Source organism: Hypanus sabinus, chromosome 9 (genome assembly GCF_030144855.1).
Source record: "Hypanus sabinus isolate sHypSab1 chromosome 9, sHypSab1.hap1, whole genome shotgun sequence".
NCBI lineage: Eukaryota > Metazoa > Chordata > Chondrichthyes > Myliobatiformes > Dasyatidae > Hypanus > Hypanus sabinus.
In genome coordinates, this window is record NC_082714.1 from 157317860 (window position 1) to 157337903 (window position 20044).

A 20044-nucleotide genomic window follows, 5' to 3' on the forward strand; every position below is an offset into this window, starting at 1 on the left:
TCTCCGTCCTGGTAGGTCTGACACTCTCTAGTAAGCACGATCTCCTGGACTTCAGTCCCTGTTGATGGGAAACCTTTAACAGTTTCTATCAGTTTCACACAATGCAGCAACATGCTTTCACTCATGGTATGGATGTCATCTGTCTAACCCAGAGGGGAGAAGCGACTGGTAAGAGCATGGTACTATCACACGTGGATTTACACAGTTTAGAGCACAGCACATTCTGAGGAGAGCCAGTGGCAGCCCCACTGGCCACTTCAATCCAGTTTCCTCCAACCTGTTTCTCAGGGCTCTGACTTTCAACTTCATTCGTAGATTGTGGGTGGTAAGGATAGGTGAAGTGATGCTTACCCTGCAAGACCTTTGTCAATTGCCTGTGGAGTCTGGCCGTACCATTTAAGGTCTTCTCAGGGATTCCAAACAATGGATGAAATTCTCACAAGGGAAGGTTAGCAACACCTAGAGCATAATTTCTACGAGTGGGTAATTTCTACAATTTATCACACCACATAGCCACAGATTGTGAAGTGGTCATGACTACAGAAAGCTTTTAACATCCTGTCCCAAGTCCAGCTTCCCTTCAGGAACTGATACAAAACTGGGACGAAAGTCCTTTTTGAGAATATGGCGGTCTGTTTCCAATGATCAGAAGTGCCATTAAATGCCTAAACAAATATGAGGCATTCGGAAAATGTGCAAACCATATGAGAAAATCAACCTGAGAACTGGTTGAAGTCGCAACCAGTAAGATTTCAAGGTAAACACTGAGAAATACTTACAAAACAAACTTCATTCCTGCTTGTGTTTAAAGGGCTTGCAATTTAAACCCATGCAGGAATGAGGCAGAACAGGAAAATGTTTTCCATGCTAGTGTGCCATAAGAGATAGAACGAACATGTAGCTAAGATGATGACCTCTGTGAGTGCAGGATTGTAAATTAATAGTCAAAGGAACTCAGCAGGTCAGCCAACATCAAGTTCAGATTTATTGTCCTTCGACAAGTCTGCCACCAAATCCAGACCAAGGTGCGCAACACAGTACATATAACCCACACGCAACACATAAGGTAATACTAGCACAAATAAATTAATAATTAATAAGGTGCATTTATGACACAAGCCAAAATGTACACAATATAACACTAGTGGTGCTTCGTACGTGATGTGGTCTGGGTGGTGACAGGGAGGTCAGTCAATGTCAACATGATACCTCCTGCCTGATGGTAGCTGGTCAAAGAGTTTCTTGAAGGCTGGGAGGAATATATAGGCTGCGCTCCTGATAAATATCTTAGATGTTTAAAATTAATGAATATTTGTGGACCTAATTAACAGTCAGAAAGCAGAAGAAACCTCTCTTCGTCGTGCAGAGGTCTGAGCATAAGTATTTTGGGAACAGAACAAAGAGGAACACAGGGCTGGGCTTGGGGCAGTTATGAGAAATCAGTAGTGTTGCAAAACTGACCACTGGCAGAGCTGGGAAGGGTCAGCTCAGGATTTTTGTACTGAATGCAAAGAGAACAATAGGCTTTTCCTTTTGGTATGGTGCCAATACAACTGAAGTAACCACCCATGTTGAGTCAAGCAAGAAAGCATCAGAGGCAGAAGTGACACACACCACTTTAACAAGTGACAATGGTGTAAGAGTACATTGATGAACTAATGGACCAATAAATGTGTCCCATCAAGCTTCAAGTACAGGTGAGCACAGAGTTGAGGATTCCAGCTTTCTTTCCGCTGCCCACATTGCAGAGAAATTTCCTTGATATGTTGGACCCTGAAGTTTTTGCGATAGGCCGGTTCTTCGAAGTCAAGAATGAGGCATAAAATTTCTTGCTTATGGCTGTTTTATTGAGTGATGCAAGAGCAAAGAAGAAGGAGAAGTGTTGAGAAAAAAAAGAGACCAATTTAAAAATACGTCATGGTCTTCTCATACCGTACTGAGTTAAACGAAACTCTATTGATCACAGTTAACCAATGATATAGACAGATTAGAGTAATGTGACACTGTACTGACTGTGATCAAAGTCATCGGAGAGACATTAAAACCGCTGATAAAGAAATCTTTCTTCATTACAGCAAGCTGGCAATCTTTTGGAAACGCTCAATGTAGAGTCTGTCAAACCCAAAAGTACATCAACGTAACCAAGGGCTCGATCCTCCAGACGTTTCTCATAACTACTTCTTTCACATCTTTTAAATCTTCTTTTTCTGTCAAATGTGTTTCTGCCACTGCTGGAGTCTTTCTTCCATGGCCTTCTGTCCTCTCCTGTCAGATTCCCCCTTCTCCAGCCCTGTATCTTTTCACCAATCAACTTCCCAGCTCTTTAACTCACCCCTCACCTCCCCACCCCCTGGTTTCACCGATCATCTACTGCTATTTGTGCCTCCCTCCCCCACCTTCTTACTCTGACTTCTCATCTATTTTCCACAGTTCTGTTGAAGGCTCTCAGTCCGAAACGTTGACTGTTTACATCACAGTGATGCAGCCTGTGCCCCATCAGAGATAATACCCTCCCACCTCTCGCACTAAATTGTGCAGAGTGGCAGAATCCATTCTTGCATCTCTCTGTCTGTCTGTCTCTCTCTCTCTCTCCCTCCCTCCCCCCCCCCCCGCCCCCCGGACAAAGGACAAAGGCTGGCTTCACCTAGAGACCACCTGAACTCCAGTGAACAACTCATAATAGAACTGAATTCACCTGAGACCATTTGGGATGGGGTAGGAAGAGTCAAAATAACTTCAGCTCCCCACTAAATGTCAACAGGGCCATGGATAGCATAAATCAGAGATATTACCAGCTCCTCAGTAATCGATTGTACTCCACAGTGTATTTGCATTTTCTACAAACCTCACCTGTTATCATTCAGACCACCCACAACATTCTTGTGTTGGCCAATCAGCACATTCTCCTTTCTCCCACATGCTTTGCCAAAGCAACTAAATGAACTTCCATGCTATTCTGGGTGCCACCCTGTCTCAATTCCTCCGCCCCGGCCACATCTGCTCTCAGGATGAGGCTTTTCATTCTAGGACAAAGGAGATGTCTTCCTTTTTTAAAGAAAGGGGCTTCCCTTCGTCCACTATCAACTCTGTCCTCCATCGTGTCTCCCGTATTTCACATACCTCTGCCCTCACCCCATCCCCCCACCAGTCCACCAGGGATAGAGTCTCCCTAGTCCTCACCTATCACCCTACCAGCCTACAGATCCAACGTATAATCCTCCGTAACTTCTGCCACCTCCTACGTGATCCCACCACCAGCCACATCTACCCCTTCCCCCAACTCTCGGCTTTCCACAGGGATCGCTCCCTCATCCATTCATCCCCCCATCTCTCCCCACCGACCTCCCTCCGGGCACTCATCCCTGCAAACGGAAGAAGTGAGGCACCTGCCCCCACACTTCTTCCTTCACCACCATCCCAGGCCCCAGACAGTCTTTTCAGGTGAGGCACCACTTCACTTGCAAGTCAACTGGGGTGAGAGACTGTATCTGGTGCTCTCGATGTGGCCATTTATACATTGGGGAGACCCGTCGCAGACTGGGAGACCGTTTCACCGAACACCAACGCTCGGTCCTCCAACAGTGGCGGGATCTCCCTGTGGCCACACACTTCAATTCCACAGACCGCTCCCACTCCGACATGTCTGTCCATGACCTCCTCTACCATCAAGATGAGGCCACACGCAGGTCAATGGAGCAATACCTTATCTCCCGCCTAGGTAGCCTCCTACTCTATTGATCACAGTTAACCAATGATATAGACAGATTAGAGTAATGTGACACTGTTCTGACTGTGATCAAAGTCATCGGAGAGACATTAAAACCGCTGATAAAGAAATCTTTCTTCATTACAGCAAGCTGGCAATCTTTTGGAAACGCTCAATGTAGAGTCTGTCAAACCCAAAAGTACATTAACGTAACCAAGGGCTCGATCCTCCAGACGTTTCTCATAACTACTTCTTTCACATCTTTTAAATCTTCTTTTTCTGTCAAATGTGTTTCTGCCACTGTTGGAGTCTTTCTTCCATGGCCTTCTGTCCTCTCCTGTCAGATTCCCCCTTCTCCAGCCCTGTATCTTTTCACCAATCAACTTCCCAGCTCTTTAACTCACCCCTCACCTCCCCACCCCCCCCCCCCCGGTTTCACCAATCATCTACAGCTATTTGTGCCTCCCTCCCCCACCTTCTTACTCTGACTTCTCATCTATTTTCCACAGTTCTGTTGAAGGCTCTCAGCCCGAAACATTGACTGTTTACTCTTTTCCATCGATACTGCCTGGCCTGCTCAGTTCTTCCAGCATTTTGTCTGTGTTTTCTGACAATGTCCGCAAGTTTTCATGCAATGAGTTGCTGCCGTATGATTGGCTGATTAGGTAGTTGGCACGGGTGTAACCAACGCAGTAACTGCTGAGCATTGATACAAGGCTCCGTGGATTTTGGCTTCAGGGTGGAGAGTGAAGAGGCTGAGACCAAAATCAGATCAATGATGAGGTTTGATGAGCCGAACAGACTACTCCTGCTCTGATTACTATTAGTCACAGGAATGCAATCCAACAGGGAAATGTCATAATTAAGAAAAAGACAGAATCATGTTTATTTTTAGGCAGGGCAGCTCTGTGAGGATCCTGTTTGTTAACTTCTCAAGCGCCTTGAACACCATACAGCCCTCATTACTGGGGGCAAGCTCCGTTCAATACAGTTTGGCACTTGCATTGTATCCTGGATAATGGACTGTCTGACTGGAGTTTGTGCTTGTGTGGCTTCAGACCTGTGTGTCAGGAATGGCTATAAGCAGCACTGGGACCCCACAGGCGACCGTCTTGGCTCCCTTCCCCCATTTACCCTGTACACCTGGTATGTTAGATACAACACTGAGTCATGCCATGTAGCAGAAATTCCCTGATGACTTAGCAATAGTTGAGGGAGGACAGGAGGATGAACACAGGGTCCTGATGGAGGACTTGGTCAAACGTGCAAGCTGAATCATCTGTGGCTCAACATCAGTAAGACAAAGGAGATGGTAATGGACTAAGCCAGCACTGCTCCCTCTTGCAATTGATGGTGAGGATGTGGATCTGGTGATGTCCTACAAGTACCTGGGGGTGCACCTGGTTACCAGACTTGAGTGGAGAATCAACACACTGCCTGTGTATAAGAAGGGCCAGAGTCGCCTCTACTTCCTGAGGAGACTGAGGTCCTTTGGAGTGTGCAGGTTACTCCTTCAAACCAGTACAATCTTCTATGTGGTGGTGTGCTGGGGCAATGGCGCCAACACAGATGATGCCAACAGACTCAATAGCCTGATTAGAAAGGTTGGCTCTGTTTTAGGAGTCAAACGGGACACACCGGAGGCTGTGGTAGAACAAAGCACTGTACTGAAAATCCCAGCAATTCCGGACAATGTTTCTCACTTTCTGCATGCCACCTTGGCTGAACACAGGAGAATTTTTTAGTAATAGACTAAGACAACTGTGCTGCTCCAAAGAGCACTATATGAGTTCATTCTTACCCTTGGCCAAGAGGCTCTATAATGAGTCAACCTAAAGCCGAGGAAGTGACGATCCCTTCTGTTAGACTGTTTGAGGTAACTTATTTTTTATGCTTTCTACTTCTTTTCTAATATATATATGTGCACTGCAATTTCCTTTGTGATCAATAATCTATCATATCACATTTATACATCATGAAATATGTTGTTTTATGGCAGCAGTACAGTGTAATACATAGAAACACGGAAACATAGAAAACCTACAGCACAATACAGGCCCTTTGGCCCACAATGCTGTGGTGAACATGTACTTGGTTCAGAAATTACCTAAGGTTACCCATAGCCCTCAATTTTTCTAAGCTCCATTTACCTGTCCAGGAATCTCTTAAAAGACCCTATCGTATCCACCTCCACCACCGTTGCCGGCAGCCCATTCCACGCACTCATCACTCTCTGTAAAAAAAACTTACCTCTGACATCTCCTCTATACCTATTTCCAAGCATCTTAAACCTGTGCCCTCTTCGTGTTAGCTATTTCAGCCCTGGGAAAAAGCCTCAGACTATCCACACGATCAATGCCTCTCATCAACTTACAGACCTCTATCAGATCACCTCTCATTCTCCGTCACTTTAAGGAAAAATGGCCGAGTTCACTCAACATATTCACATAAGGCATGCTCCCCAATCCAGGCAACATCCTTGTAAATCTCCTCTGCACCCTTTCTATGGCTTCCACATCCTTCCTGTAGTGAGGCGACCAGAACTGAGCACAGTACTCCAAGTGGGGTCTGACCAGGGTCCTATATAGCTGTAACATTACCTCTCGGTTCTTAAACTCAATCCCACAGTTGATGAAGGCCAATGCACCGTATTCCTTCTTAACCACAGAGTCAATCTGTGCAGCTGCTTCGAGTGTCCTATGGACTCAGACCCCAAGATCCCTCTGATCCTCCACACTGCCAAGAGTCTAACCATTAACACTATATTCTGCCATCATATTTGACCTACCAAAATGAACCACTTCACACTTAGCTGGGTTGAACTCCATCTGCCTCTTCTCAGCCCTGTTTTGCATCCCATCAATATCCCGCTGTAACCTCTGATGGCCCTCCACACTATCCACAACACCCCCAACCTTTGTGTCATCAGCAAATTTGCTAACCCATCCCTCCACTTCCTCATCCAGGTCACATAATAAAAATGGTTTAAAAGATGCAAAACTGAAATAATCAGTGTTCATGAGTTGAAATCTGATCGTGGGGGGGAGAAACTTGTCCTAAAATGTGAAGTGTGCATCTTCAGCCTGCTGCAATTCCTCCCTGATGGTAGAAGTGAGCAGAGGGCAAGTCCTGGGTGATGAGGGCTCTTGATGGTGGATGCTCCCTTCTTGAGGCACTGCCCTCGATATCCTCAAAATGCTGACAAAGCCTGCAACCATTTGCATCCTCTTTCGATCTTGTGTATTGGAGCGTCCATAGCAGATGGTAATGCAGCCAGTCAGAATATACTCCACCGTACATCAGTAGCATGAAACAAGGGAAAAACCAGGTTCAGACCAAACTCTTGGGAAGCCGTTTCCTTCGGTTCAGCTGCCGTTTCCTCACTTGTACTCAGTCACTGCTCCGACCTACCAGATTGCCTGCAAACTGTGCACGTAGCCCGGCCTCGGTGACTGAACAAGGATCTGGCCCTCTAGCTGTTTGCTGTAATAGTGTGCCTCCCTCCAAGCTTTTCTGTGACATTTTCCTATTGCAGAAATACCAGACTATCTGCTGCACAATATGGGAATGTGGGTTGTGTGATGGAGCACTGAGTAGAGAGAGACAGAGATGGGAGAAGCAGTAGTGCAAACACTTCAGAATACAGCAAAGTGTCCATCAAAGTGTCCTGGCTGCCTGAATGTTGATCGCTGGTGGATCATTCTGCTGCCCGAGGGGGAGACTGTGTGACCAGCCACTCTGCCTGGAGAATGTTTCTGCATTTTGGATGTGGATATTGGTATGGACTTGAACTATAACCAGATCCAGAGTTAAACTGTTATATTCTGTGTTTTCACCAGATCTTTCTTGTTTTTTGGGGGAATTTGATATTCTTGTTCCGTTTCAGTTTGTACTTTTGTGTGGGAGAGGAGGATTTGGGCAAAGATGTTCCTGTTCCTTTCTTTTTTTGTGGAGGAGGTGGGATTTTGGAGTTGATGATCATGTTGCCATTCTTTTCTTTCTGGGCTTCCTGGTGACCTGGAGAAGAAGAATTTCAGAGTTATGTACTTTGATAATAATGAACCCTTGAACCTGTTTGTTACTGATGACCTCTGGTTCTCGTTTTACCCAACCTCAATGGTAAAAAAAACTTGCATATATTTTCCCATCTGTACCCAACATAATTTTTATTCCTCTCTAAGATCTTCCCTCATTGTCCTGCATATTTCTTGAAAGCGAATTGTGCAGATGATATAGAGAGCCTGCAGAGAGATGTGGATAGGTTAACTGAACGGGCAAGGTTCTGGCAGATGCAGTACAATGTTGGTAAATGTCACCCACTTTGGAAGGAAAACTGAAAGAGCAGGTTATTATTTAACTGTTGGAAAATTGTAGCATGCTGCTATGCAGAGGGACTTGGGAGTGCTTGTGTATGGATCACAAAAGGCTGGGTCGGGTTACAGTAGGACTCAAGCGCAGACCAATGAATACTCTTTTACCAGGATGTATTAGGGAGCACAAGGGCAACAGTCTTTCAAAAAACAGGAGGCAGGCACGAATCCAAAATGGCAGGCAGTCTTACCTGGGCAAGGCAGTCCGGCAAGGGCAGACAATTCAGAGCACACGGGCAAAAATCAGGTCCAAGAACAGGCAAAATCCAGAAACATGGAGCCCGGCAAACTCAGTTGGCAGCAGTCGCGATGGCAGGCTAGGATGACTCAGGTCAGAGCCGGGACAAACTGGCAGAGAATGTGAGTCAAGGCAGGGTTTAAATGGACCGGGTAATGAGTGAAAACAGAAACAGGTGGGTCCTAGTAAGGAGATAAGTGGGTAATTGGCAAAAGTCCAATAAGGAAAGGGGCTGGGTCAAAACCCACATGGCCAGGTGAAAGGAGGCAGAAATTAAGGGCTGTCGTGGCCCAGAGCTATCAGCAGAGGCCCTTCGACCCAGTGTTCAGGCCGGATCCATAACAGAAAACCCCCACCCCCCCATGGGGTTCTCCAGACACCCTTCTTGCCGGAACAGGATGGCTTTTATGAAAGTCCCTGATGAGAGAAGGATCCAGGACCTTTCCTCGGGGTCATAGCCCTCCGAATCCACGAGGTATTGCAGTCCACGGCAGCTGCGTCGAACGTCCAGTAACTGGCACACAGTGAAGGTCTCCGAGCCAGCGATGGGACGGGGAGGGTGAGGGGTCTTCGGGGCGGGACACAGGGGGTTGCAGATGAAGGGCTTAATCCTTGACACATGGAATGTAGGATGGACCCTGCGAAGGGTGGGGGTAGTTTTAGACGCACTGCTGAAGGGCTGATCACCTTGGTGATGGGGAAAGGTCCAATGTAACGTGGTGCCAGCTTGCAGGAGTCCACCTTTAAGGGGATATCCCGCGAAGATAACCACACCTTCTGACCCTGGCGGTGATGGGGGGCCTTGATGCGGTGCGGTGATGCTTGCTGCTTCATTCTGGCTGTAGACTGAAGCAGTGCCTCTCAGGCTCGTCTCCAGGTCCGTGAACACCTCTGGACAAACGCTTCGGCTGAGGTCCTCCTCCTGAGGTGTGAATAAGGGGGGGTTGATAGCCAAGACAGCACTGGAATGGTGATAAGCCCGATGAAGCAGAAGGCAAGGAATTTATGGCGTACTCGACCCAGGGAAGTTGCCGACTCCAAGAGGAAGATTCCCGAGACGTCACACAACGGAGCATCACCTCCATCTGCCGATTAGTCTGCTCGGTCTGGCCATTACTCTGTGGATGAAACCAGATGAGAGGTTAACCCTGATCCCAAGTAGTTTGCAAAAGGCCCTCCAAAAGTGGGAGGTAAATTGGGAACCTCTGTCAGATACCACTTCAAAGGGGAGACCGTGAATATGGAAAACATGCTGAATCACTTAGCCCACTGCTGTCTGCTCCCATAGTTGTGTGGCTAGGTATAGCTCAAATACTGTATTTAAATTTACTGATGACACAACTATTGTTGGTAGAATTTTAGATGGTGGAGTAAAGGTGTACAAGAGTGAGATATATCAGCTAGTTGAGAGGTGCTGCAGCAACAACCTTACACTCAACATCATTAAGACCGAAGAACTGATCGTGAACTTCAGAAAAGGTAAGACTAGGGAACTCACATCAGACCTCATAGAGAGATCAGAAGTTGAAAGAGTGAGTGTTTTCAAGTTTCTGGCTGTCAATATCTCTGAGAATCTATCCTGGACCCAACATCTGGAATATGTTGCAACTACAAAGAAGGCACGACACCAGCTATGTTTGATTAGGAGTTTAAGGAGATTTGGTATGTCACCAAAAACTCTTTCTATAGATTTCTACAGATGTGCCATGCAGAGCATTTAAACTAGCTACATCACCACCACCTATTGGGGTGTGGGGGGGCCTACTGCACAGTACTGAAATAAACTACAGAGAGTTATAAACTCAGTCGCCTCCATCATGGGCACTAGACTCCGTAGTATCCAGGAGATCTTCAAGAAGCGACGCCTCAAATAGGTGGCGTCCATCATTAAGGAGCCTCATCACCCAGGTCAACATTGTCCCCATTGCTACCATCATTGAGCTGGTACAAAAGCCTGAAGGCACACAGTCAGTGGTTCAGGAACGGCTTCTTCACCTCTTGCCATCTGATTTCTGAATGGGCATTGAATTTATGAATATTACCTCACTACTTCTTTTCCAAAGTTGACAGATTTCACGCCTTATGCTGGTGACATTGAACCTGATTCTGATTCTGATAATAGTAATCTTAGAATCAAAATCATTCTCACTGACACATGACATGAAATGAGTCCCCCAACCATCCAGGCCATGATTTCTTCTCTCTACTACCATCAACAGAAGGTACAAAAGATTTGGGTCCTGTTCAGTAACAGTTATTAGCTTACAGCCATCAGGCTCCTAAACAGGCATGGATAACTTCGCTCACCCCAACTCTGAATGGGTAGTGATCATGTGTTTTTAGACCATTTACAAATCTGGTGGCGGAGGAGAGAAGCTGTTTCTGAATTGTTGGGTGCGAGTCTTCAGGGTCCTGTACTTCCTCCCCGATGGTAGCAACAGGAAGAGGGCATGCCCTCAATGTTGAGGTCCTTAGTGATGATGCTGCTGTCTTGAGGCATCCCCTCCTGAAAGTGGTGGGGGGGGTCGTGCCCGTGATGGAACTAGCTGATTCGGATTCTGCGTGGAATGAGTTACTCAGTAGGCATTTCTGTCCAACCGGTGCATGTCAACCAAGAGGTCCATCTAAACTGGTTCCATTTGGAGAGAGTGAGAGCGAATTAATATGTGCATAGAACAGAGAGGGAGAGGGAGAGGGAGAGAATGAGAATGTTGTGGGTCACTGACCTTTTGTCAGAACTGCATTTTCTCTTGCCCGATTTGCTGATTATTCCCACCGTTTTATATTTTAATTCCGATTTCCATTTTCTTTTCTTCCTCATTATGTAACTGGGTTTTGGATAAGAAACAAGACCTGGCCAATTGGTCCTGGTGTCTGTTCTGATGCAAGCTTAGCCTAAACATCACTTTGTTGCTCTTTCTGTCTCCTCGAGACATTTAGTTCAGATGTCACACTCCGTGATTCGGAATCAGTTTTACCCCTGAATGATCCGGGAACACTTCCTAACCCGCCACCCCATAGGCTGCCGAAACCAACTCAGCAGAGTCCTCTGTCCTAGACAAGTCTTTCAAATTGCCCCTTGGTGTAGCCCATTTTTGAAGATCTTTCCTCTCCCAGAGGCAAGGTCTTTGGAGCTTCTGTCGGTGTTTCTGTAGCACTTGGTTTTCAGGGATGGGGTTGCTGCCCATACCCAACTCTCTCTGCACATCAGGTGATCAAATCGGTCTTTTTTTATGGATTCTTTTCCATTTCTTGTTTGATGCCTGCTTTTTCTAAGATGAATATCAAGATGTTTGCATACTTTAATAATAAATGTACTTGGAACTTCACGATACAGCGCAGAATAGGTCTTTGTGGCCCTTCGGCCATCTAGCGATTCCCCAATTTTATTCTAGCTTAATTTTTAATAATTGCTTATGAATGATAAAACTTAACTGTGGAAAAAAAGGAATAATGAAGTAGAGTTGTTGGAAATTTGATACCAGAGGGGGAAAACTGTTTCAGAACCATTTGAGTGTGGGTCTTCAGGCTCCTGTAGCTCCTCCCCGTTGGTAGTAATGAGAAGAGGGCATTTCCTGAGGTAATAATGAGAATGATGCACTATCAATAACTCTAGGAGACTGGAAGTAGAGTAAGTAATGATGGGCTTTTATTAACAGCGAAACGGAGCACTGCCATGTTGAATAACTGTCGGAGGAACAGTGCCTCAATCACCTTTATACGGGGGTCTGTGGGAGGGGCCACAGGAGCAGTCAGCAGAGGGGCATGTCCAGACAGGTATACATGCTTTACCACAGAGAAGAAGGCATTTCCTGAGGTAGTAATGAGGAGAGGTCATTTCCTGAGTGGTGAGGATCCTCAGGGATGGGTCTCTGAGACTCCCCCTTTGGAAGATGCCTTGATGGTGGAGAGGTTTGTACCAGATATGGAGCTGGCCAAGTCTCTGTAGCCTCTTGTGATTCAATGCATTGGAGCCTCCGTATCCGTCTGTGATGCATCATCATTATGTGCCGTGTTGTTTGATGTGGGTGATCAAGCTCTTGATCATGATTGTTCTCCATTGCCTTCTGGGCAGTGTCTTTACAAGACAGGTGAGCCCAGCCATTATCAATACTCTTCGGAGATTGTCTGCCCGGCGTCAGTGGTCGCATAACCGGGACTTGTGATGTGCACCAGCTGCTCATACGACCATCCACCACCTGCCCCCATGGCTTCACATGACCCTGACTAGTGCGGGGCTGGGCTAAACAGGTACTACATCTTGCCCCAGGGAAGGAGCACCCTCCATCTCCTTTGGAAGAGTCACATTTCCACCCCACCATCTGAAATCTGCGTCACAACCAGTCAGAATATTCTCCACTGCACATCTGCAGGAACAGGGTCTTTGTTGACCTTCCAAATCTCCTCAAACTCCTAATGAAGCAAAGCCACATCAAATGAGGTGCTGTGTGACTGTAGTGCAGGGTAAAGAGCTCAGACTGCAGGAGTTGTTAGATGCAAAGAGGATCAACGAGTCATAGACCAGGACATCAAGACGTTATAGACCAGTTTATAGGGTACAGCACTAGCCCCTGAGGCAGTTAGTGCTTGTTCATGCCTTAACAAGTTTGTGCATTGCTGAGCATCTATGAGAAATAGTGCCAATGTTTCAAGAATCAAGATTGTTTAATATCATTTCCAGTGTACAAATGTAAAGGTGAATGAAATAACTGTTACTCTGGATCTGATGCATCACAAGAGAAAACAATAAGATAAAGAATATAATAATGAAAAATAAATATAAATCCATAAGGTAGATTGATTGTATGTGTATAAAGCGACGCGAGGTATTGGAGTATTTGCACATCAGGTGACTGCCAGGACATGATAAGGTAGCGGTGGTGGGACAGCTCTCCTCCAACATTAATTCTTGTTTTGATCTCTGCATCTTCTGCCTGACCTGCTGAATATTACCAGCATTTTCTCCCTTTATATCACACTTCAGCATCTGCATTTTTATTGCTTTTTTTGATTACAAGTGGTCAAAAGCAGATTAAGTTTCAACTGTGTGAAATGTAAGTTAATAAGAGGATATGTAACGTTTTCTTAATCACAGCATGCAACGATGAGGACATTGCCACTTTCAATTTAAGTATTGATTGATCAATGGATTCTGTCATTATCAACTCAGTAGGCCAGGCAGCATCGATGGAAAAGAGTACAGTCAAAGGTTCGGGTGGAGACTCTTTGGTGGGACTCAAGCAATGAAAAGCTGCACACAAGAAGGACAAGCAGCCAATGTGCAAAAGACTGTGCAAATTCAAAAAATATCACAATAATAAATAGATGGTAATAAACATAGAGAACATGAGATTAAGAATTTTTGAAATAGAGTCCATAGGATGTGGGAACATTCTGGTGATGTTATCCCCTCTGGTTCAAGGGCCTGATGATTGAAAGTTAATAACTGTTCCTGAACCTGATGGTGTGGGTCCTGAGGCTCATGCTCCTCCTTCCTGAGAGCAGATCTGAGAAGAGGGCATGACCTGAATGTTTGGGAGGCCCCTGATGATGGATGCTGCTTTCTTTGTAGATTTGCTCAGTGGTGGGGAGAGCTTTACATATGACGGACGTGGCTCTATCCACTACTTTCCATTCAAGGGCAATGGTGTTTCACACCTGACTGTGATGCAGCCAGTCAGTATACACTCCACCACACATCAGTAGAATTTTGTCGAGATTTTAGACGACATACCAAATCTTTACAAATTTCAAAGGAGGTAGAGGCACTGCCGTGCTTTCTTTGTAATGCACCTCTGTGCTGGATCCAGGATCATATGCTCTGAAATGGCAATACTGTACTAGCAGCACTAGTAAACTTTCAAGAAAGGACATTGGTCCCCCTCCAGTGCAACTGCAGAATGCCCTATTTATACAACTCTCACCTTTCCCGCAAGGGAGCCAATGATCCAAACATCTGAAGCCTTCCCTCCTGCACCACCTCCTTAGCCACATGTTAAACTGTATTATCTTTCTATTTCTGGCCTCACTAGTGCGTGGCACGGGTCTCAATCCTGAAATCACTCCCATGAAAATCCTCTCCTTTAACGTAACACATGTTGAGTTTATGTTGATGTTATGTTTATGTTAACACATGTTTATGTTGAGTTGTTCTCTGATCTTGGCAATTTGCTTGCAAACATTTCATTGCCATACAAGGACACATCATCAGTGCGCTATTAATTGTGGTGTGTCATCCAAATTCTTGGCATTTATAAATGTATAAATCTGCTGATTGGTCATCATTTTGAACCTGAATTGTGATGTGGGGAGGAGGTCTTGTCACTGATTGTTTGCGTGGCAAACTTTGTGCGTTGAGGTCTGGACTTCCATCCGCATTGGCTTCTAAATAGGATCGAGGTCTACATGTTGTTTATAAAATTGTTCGCAGAAAACAACAATTCTAGGACTTGCATGTTGTGGGTTTGCTTGTACCTGACATTCAGTGACGGCCAGTCAAATTTGTGCCCTTCTCAATCTTCATGGGTATCAACGAAGGTGAATTGGTTATGCCGCTTTTCCATCAGTTGATGTTCATGGATCATTGTCAATAGTTTTCCCCCAACTTGGCTGACATAATATTTGCTGCAGTCCCTGCATTGGATTTTGTGGTCCGCAGGTTGGGGGTGTTGTAGATAGTGTGGAGGGCTGTCAGAGATTACAGTGGGACATTGATAGGATGCAAACCTGTGCTGAGAAGTGGCAGATGCAGTTCAACCCAGATAAATGTGAGGTGGTTCATTTTGGTAGGTCAAATATGATGGCAGAGTATAGTATTAATGGTAAAACTCTTGGCAGTGTGGAGGATCAGAGAGACTCGGGGTCTGAGTCCAGAGGACACTCAAAGCTGCTGCGCAGGTTGACTGTGTGTTTAAGAAGGCATACGGTGCATTGGCCTTCAGTGGGATTGAGTTTATGAACTGAGAGGTAATGTTGCAGCTACTTAGGACCCTGGTCAGACCCCACTTGGAGTACTGTGCTCAGTTCTGGTCGCCTCACTACAGGAAGGATGTGGAAATCATAGAAAAGGTGCAGAGGAGATTTACAAGGATGTTGCCTGGATTGGGGAGCATGCCTTATGAGAATAGGATGTGTGAATTTGGCCTTTTCTCCGTGGAGTGACGGAGGATGAGAGGTGACCTGATAGGGGTGTATAACATGATGAGAGGCATTGATCACGCAGATAGTCAGAGGCTTTTTCCCAGGGCTGAAATGGATACCATGAGTGGACACAGTTTTAAGGTGCTTGGAAGCAGGTACAGAGGAGGTGTCAGGGGTAACATTTTATGCAGAGAATGGTGAGTGCATGGAATGGGCTGCTGGTGATGGTGGTGGAGTCAGATATGATAGCGTCTTTTAAGAGGCTCCTGGATAGGTAGATGGAGCTTAGAAAAATAGAGGGCTCTTTGTAACCCGAGGTAATTTCTAAAGTAAGTACATGTTCAGCACATCATTGTGGGCCAAAGGGCCTGTATTGTGCTGCAGGTTTTCTATGTTTCTATATTTATCTTTTAGTTCCACCACGTTGCAGTGTGTCTCTGTTCTTTGGAACAAAATCTTGTGTACATGTGGGTCTTTGCTGTGATAATTTAGGAGCTGACTTGTATGTGTTCCCTTATGATAAATAGAAGTTTCCAACGTTGTATTTGTGTTTCTATTCTGTAAACAAACATGCAGACCTTGATCCTACATATGACCCAATGCAGGCAAAATTACCGACCACACATCCAATCAGCAAAGAGTTTTCCTCCTTATGTCACAATTGAGTTTCTGAAATGATGACGAACCACCCGATTGGTAAGTATTAAAGGTGGTGCATTTGTATCTTTCACTAGGTGCTGTAACAAGAACCAAAAAACACAGAGTCGATTTGCTCAAAAGCGTGTTTGTTACCTGCAAAGTGAAGACTGCTTCTACCCCTCAGAATGGATAGCAGATGGCTTCTGTTTTACAGCTTACAACATTCATTTTACAAGTTCTCAGGCTATTCTTGGCTGTTGTTTGTCGGAGGGTCAGTTCCTCTACCTAGCAGCACTTTTACTCAAGGCCACACAGTAAATCACCTCTTACACACTGAACAATGATCACAGCATGATATACCTCCTGCCACATACACACTTAGCATATCGCAATGCACTCTGGGATTAAACAGGCTCCATTTTGGTACATTAGAAGATTAAATACATAAACAAGCTCTAAGCTTCAAATATACATTGTCACAACACACCACAATTAACAGTGTACTGATGATGTCTTCTTCCTATGCAAGTAAATTGCCAAAATCAATCAAAGAACAACTCCGCCCCCTCTCCCCAAACTACGCATTTTCTGAATTATTTCTAGCACATAATCTTTAGAACTCACCCTACAGGAACTGGTCACACTTTCTGCCTATTGATACTGACATGGAACCTGACCTTTGGATGCTCTCTCTTTCCTAATAGAATGCTTGTGCACTTGTTTCAAGATTCCCCTGCGAGGCAACGTACTTCACAACAATTCATTCTCATCCACAGAACCTCTTCCAACCATTGGCTCTATATGTGTGACTGATATTCACTCACAAACAGAGTGAATACATAGTACTTTTCCCAGGGTTGAGGACACAGGGAGAGAGGAGAGAGGGGAAAGATTTACTAGGAATCTGGTCAATATATAGAATAAACTGCCGCGGGAAGTGGTTAAGGGAGGGACATGAAACAGAGGCTGACTCAGTTCTCTTCAGTTTAGAGGAGCACTGAAAAAGGGAAGTTCATAAACACAGAGTCGACATACAGCTGGGTTCCGTCTTGTCTTCTCTCTTCTGATCTCAGTTCTGACCTTTGCCCACACCCCACTTTGCTCCACACTGTCCTGTGGGTGTCCATCCCCCTCATTAATACTGTGTCACTGTCTGTCTGTCAGACAATGCACTCTCTCACTCAGTCAACATCAGGGAACTCTTTACAAACCAGAGTAAATACAGACTGAGAGCTCCACGGAACACAGACAAAGAACTCACATCGTATTTCTCCAGAGTTCAGTTGGAGTGTTTCACAGATGGTTGGTAAGGGGTAGTTGGTGGAGGGAGCAGTGAAATTGCCTTGGTGTTCCCTGGCTCTCAACAACAACAGGACACTGATCTGTGACTTGGTTGTAACGCTCACACAGCCCAGAGACCCATCACATTCCTAACAAGCGTGGGGTCTGTCTATTGTCGGGAGATGGACCTTGCCTTGGAGGAAGACACACGTGGTGACCAGGCTAATTTCTTGATTTGTACCCTGAGTCCTTACCCGATAGAGCGCTTGAATCTCCCCTGGTCCTTACTCAATGGAGTGCTTGAATCTCCCCAAATCTTTGCTCGATGAGGTGTTCAAATCTCTGCAAGTCCTTACCCAATGTAGTGCTCGAATCTGTTGTGGGAGGCTCTGGGATACACAAAGTACGTCGCCCCGAGCTGCTTAATGAAGCGGAGACGCTGGAACTGCGGCGTGTCTATGATGCGGACCAGCAGTGGGCGCATCTCAATGTGGCCATGGATCGGGTCGTTGAACACCTGTGGGGGAATTGAAAGGTCTCTGCTCACTGCACCGGGCAGCTTTCTGTCCCTCTGTTGAAGACAATGCCCAACTCATTGGATACTGTAAGAATATTGTGCTTAATTCTGCTAAATCAACTAGTGAGCCTGACATCAGTAGTGTGAAAGTTATTGGAAACTTTTCTAAGGAACTGGATATATAAGTAATTGAATAGAAATTCTAACTTCTAACCAATCTCATAAAGCTTTTTGAAGAAATTTCCAGGAAAGTTGATAAAGGCAAGATAATAGATGTTGTCTACATGGACTTAAGCTGGGTCTTTGACAAGGTTCTGCATGGGAGATTGATCAAGAACATTCAGTTGATTGGCATTTGGGATGAAGCAAATAATTGGATTAGATATTGGCTTTGTGGGAAAAGCCAGAGGGTGTTAGAAGATGGTTGCCTCTCTGAATGAAGGCCTCTGAATAGTGTTGTGCCACAGGGATTAGTGCCGGGTCTGTTGTTTGTTTTATATATATATCTCAATGATCTGGATGATAATGGTGTGTTCTGGATCAGGAAATTTATAGATGACACCAAAATTAGTGGTGTTAGTGGATGATGAGGAAGGTTATCAATGCTGGACCAGATAGAAAAATGGCAGATGGAATGTAATGCAGACAAATGTGAGGTGTTGCACTTAATGAGGACAAACCGAGGTAGGACTAACAAGATGAGTGGTAGGGCACTGAGAAGTACAGTAGAACAGAAGCATCTGGGAATACAGATACATAATTCCTTGAAAGAGGCATCACATGTACATAAGGTCTTAAAGAGAGTTTTTGGCATATTGGCTTTCATAAATATGTTGAAGTTGTGTAAGACATTGGTGAGGCCTAACTTTGAGAATTGTGAGCATTTCTGGTTACGTACTGACAGGAAACATATCAGTAGGATTGAAAGAGTGCAGAGAAAATTTACAAGGATGTTGGTAGGGCTTGAGAAACAAAGTTATAGGGAAAGTTTGGATAGGTTAGGATTTTATTCCCTAGAATGTATGAGATTGAGGGGATATTTGATAGAGCTTTACAAAATTATGATGGCTGTAGCTAGGGTGAATACAAACAGGCTTTTTCTGCTGGTGTTGGCTGAGAGGAGAAATAGAGGTCATGGGTTCAGGGTGAAAGATGAAATGGTTGAGGAAAACACGAGGGGCAACTTTTTCATTCAGAGGGGGAGAGAACGTAGAATAAACTGCTAATGGAAATGGCGGATGCAAATTCAATGTCAACATTTAAGGCAAATTTGGATAGGTACATGGATGGGAGAGGCATGGAAAGCTATAGTCTGGCTGTAGGATGACAGGACTGGGCAGATCAGTGTTTTGGTATGGACTGGATGGGTCAAAGGGCTGTTTCTGTGATGTTGTGCTCTTTGTCTCTAAGTCTGTGGATGCAAGATCAAGAATTTAGTGGAACTCTCTTTTTCTCAACAGGATACACCAGATGATAGTCAATACGAAGGTGTGCTCAACACACCTGCTTTCTAAACTCTACCTACATTTCCTCCCTTAACCTATCTGTAAATCCTTCCACACCCACCCTTCCTCATTTACACCCTCATGTGTTGGAGTTTCCCAGGAATAAATCTAGAATGTAGATCTGAAATATTAACATCTACTTGGATCAGTCCTCTGAGCTTCAGCCTTGATGAAGGGTCTTGGCCCGAAACGTCGACAGTGCTTCTCCTTACAGATGCTGCCTGGCCTGCTGTGTTCCACCAGCATTTTCTGTGTGTTCTCTCAATGAAGAGTCTATTGTTACATCATAGACTGGTACAAAAACACCAATGACAAGGAATGGAGATGTCTACAGAAAGTAGATACAGCTCTATCCATCACTGGAATATCCTTCCCCACCATAAAACCATAAGATATAAGAGCAAAGTTAGGCTATTAGGCCCATTGAGTCTACTCCACCATTTCAATGTGGCTGATCCATTTTTCCTCTCAGCCCCAATCATCTGCCTTCTCAATGTACCCCTTTATGCTATGACCAATCAAGAATCCATTAACTTCTGCCTTAAATATAACTAAATTAACATTGGCCTGGACTAGGACCAGAGCCCTCCATACCACTATCATCCACATACCCTTCCAAACTTCTGTTAAACATTGAAATCAAGCTCG

The 20044-nt window shown here is 45.1% G+C and overlaps 1 protein-coding gene across 1 annotated transcript in view; it reads right to left on the minus strand.

The window, feature by feature from the left end:
* LOC132400128 (deoxynucleoside triphosphate triphosphohydrolase SAMHD1-like) overlaps window positions 1–17858 on the minus strand; it is an 83779-nt gene extending 65921 nt beyond the window's left edge. Inside the window, 2 exon segments of the mRNA XM_059981203.1 lie at window positions 8704–9276; window positions 17731–17858. Coding sequence (XP_059837186.1) covers window positions 8704–9276; window positions 17731–17858 — 701 coding nt within the window.
* Between the last annotated feature and the right edge of the window lie 2186 nt (window positions 17859–20044).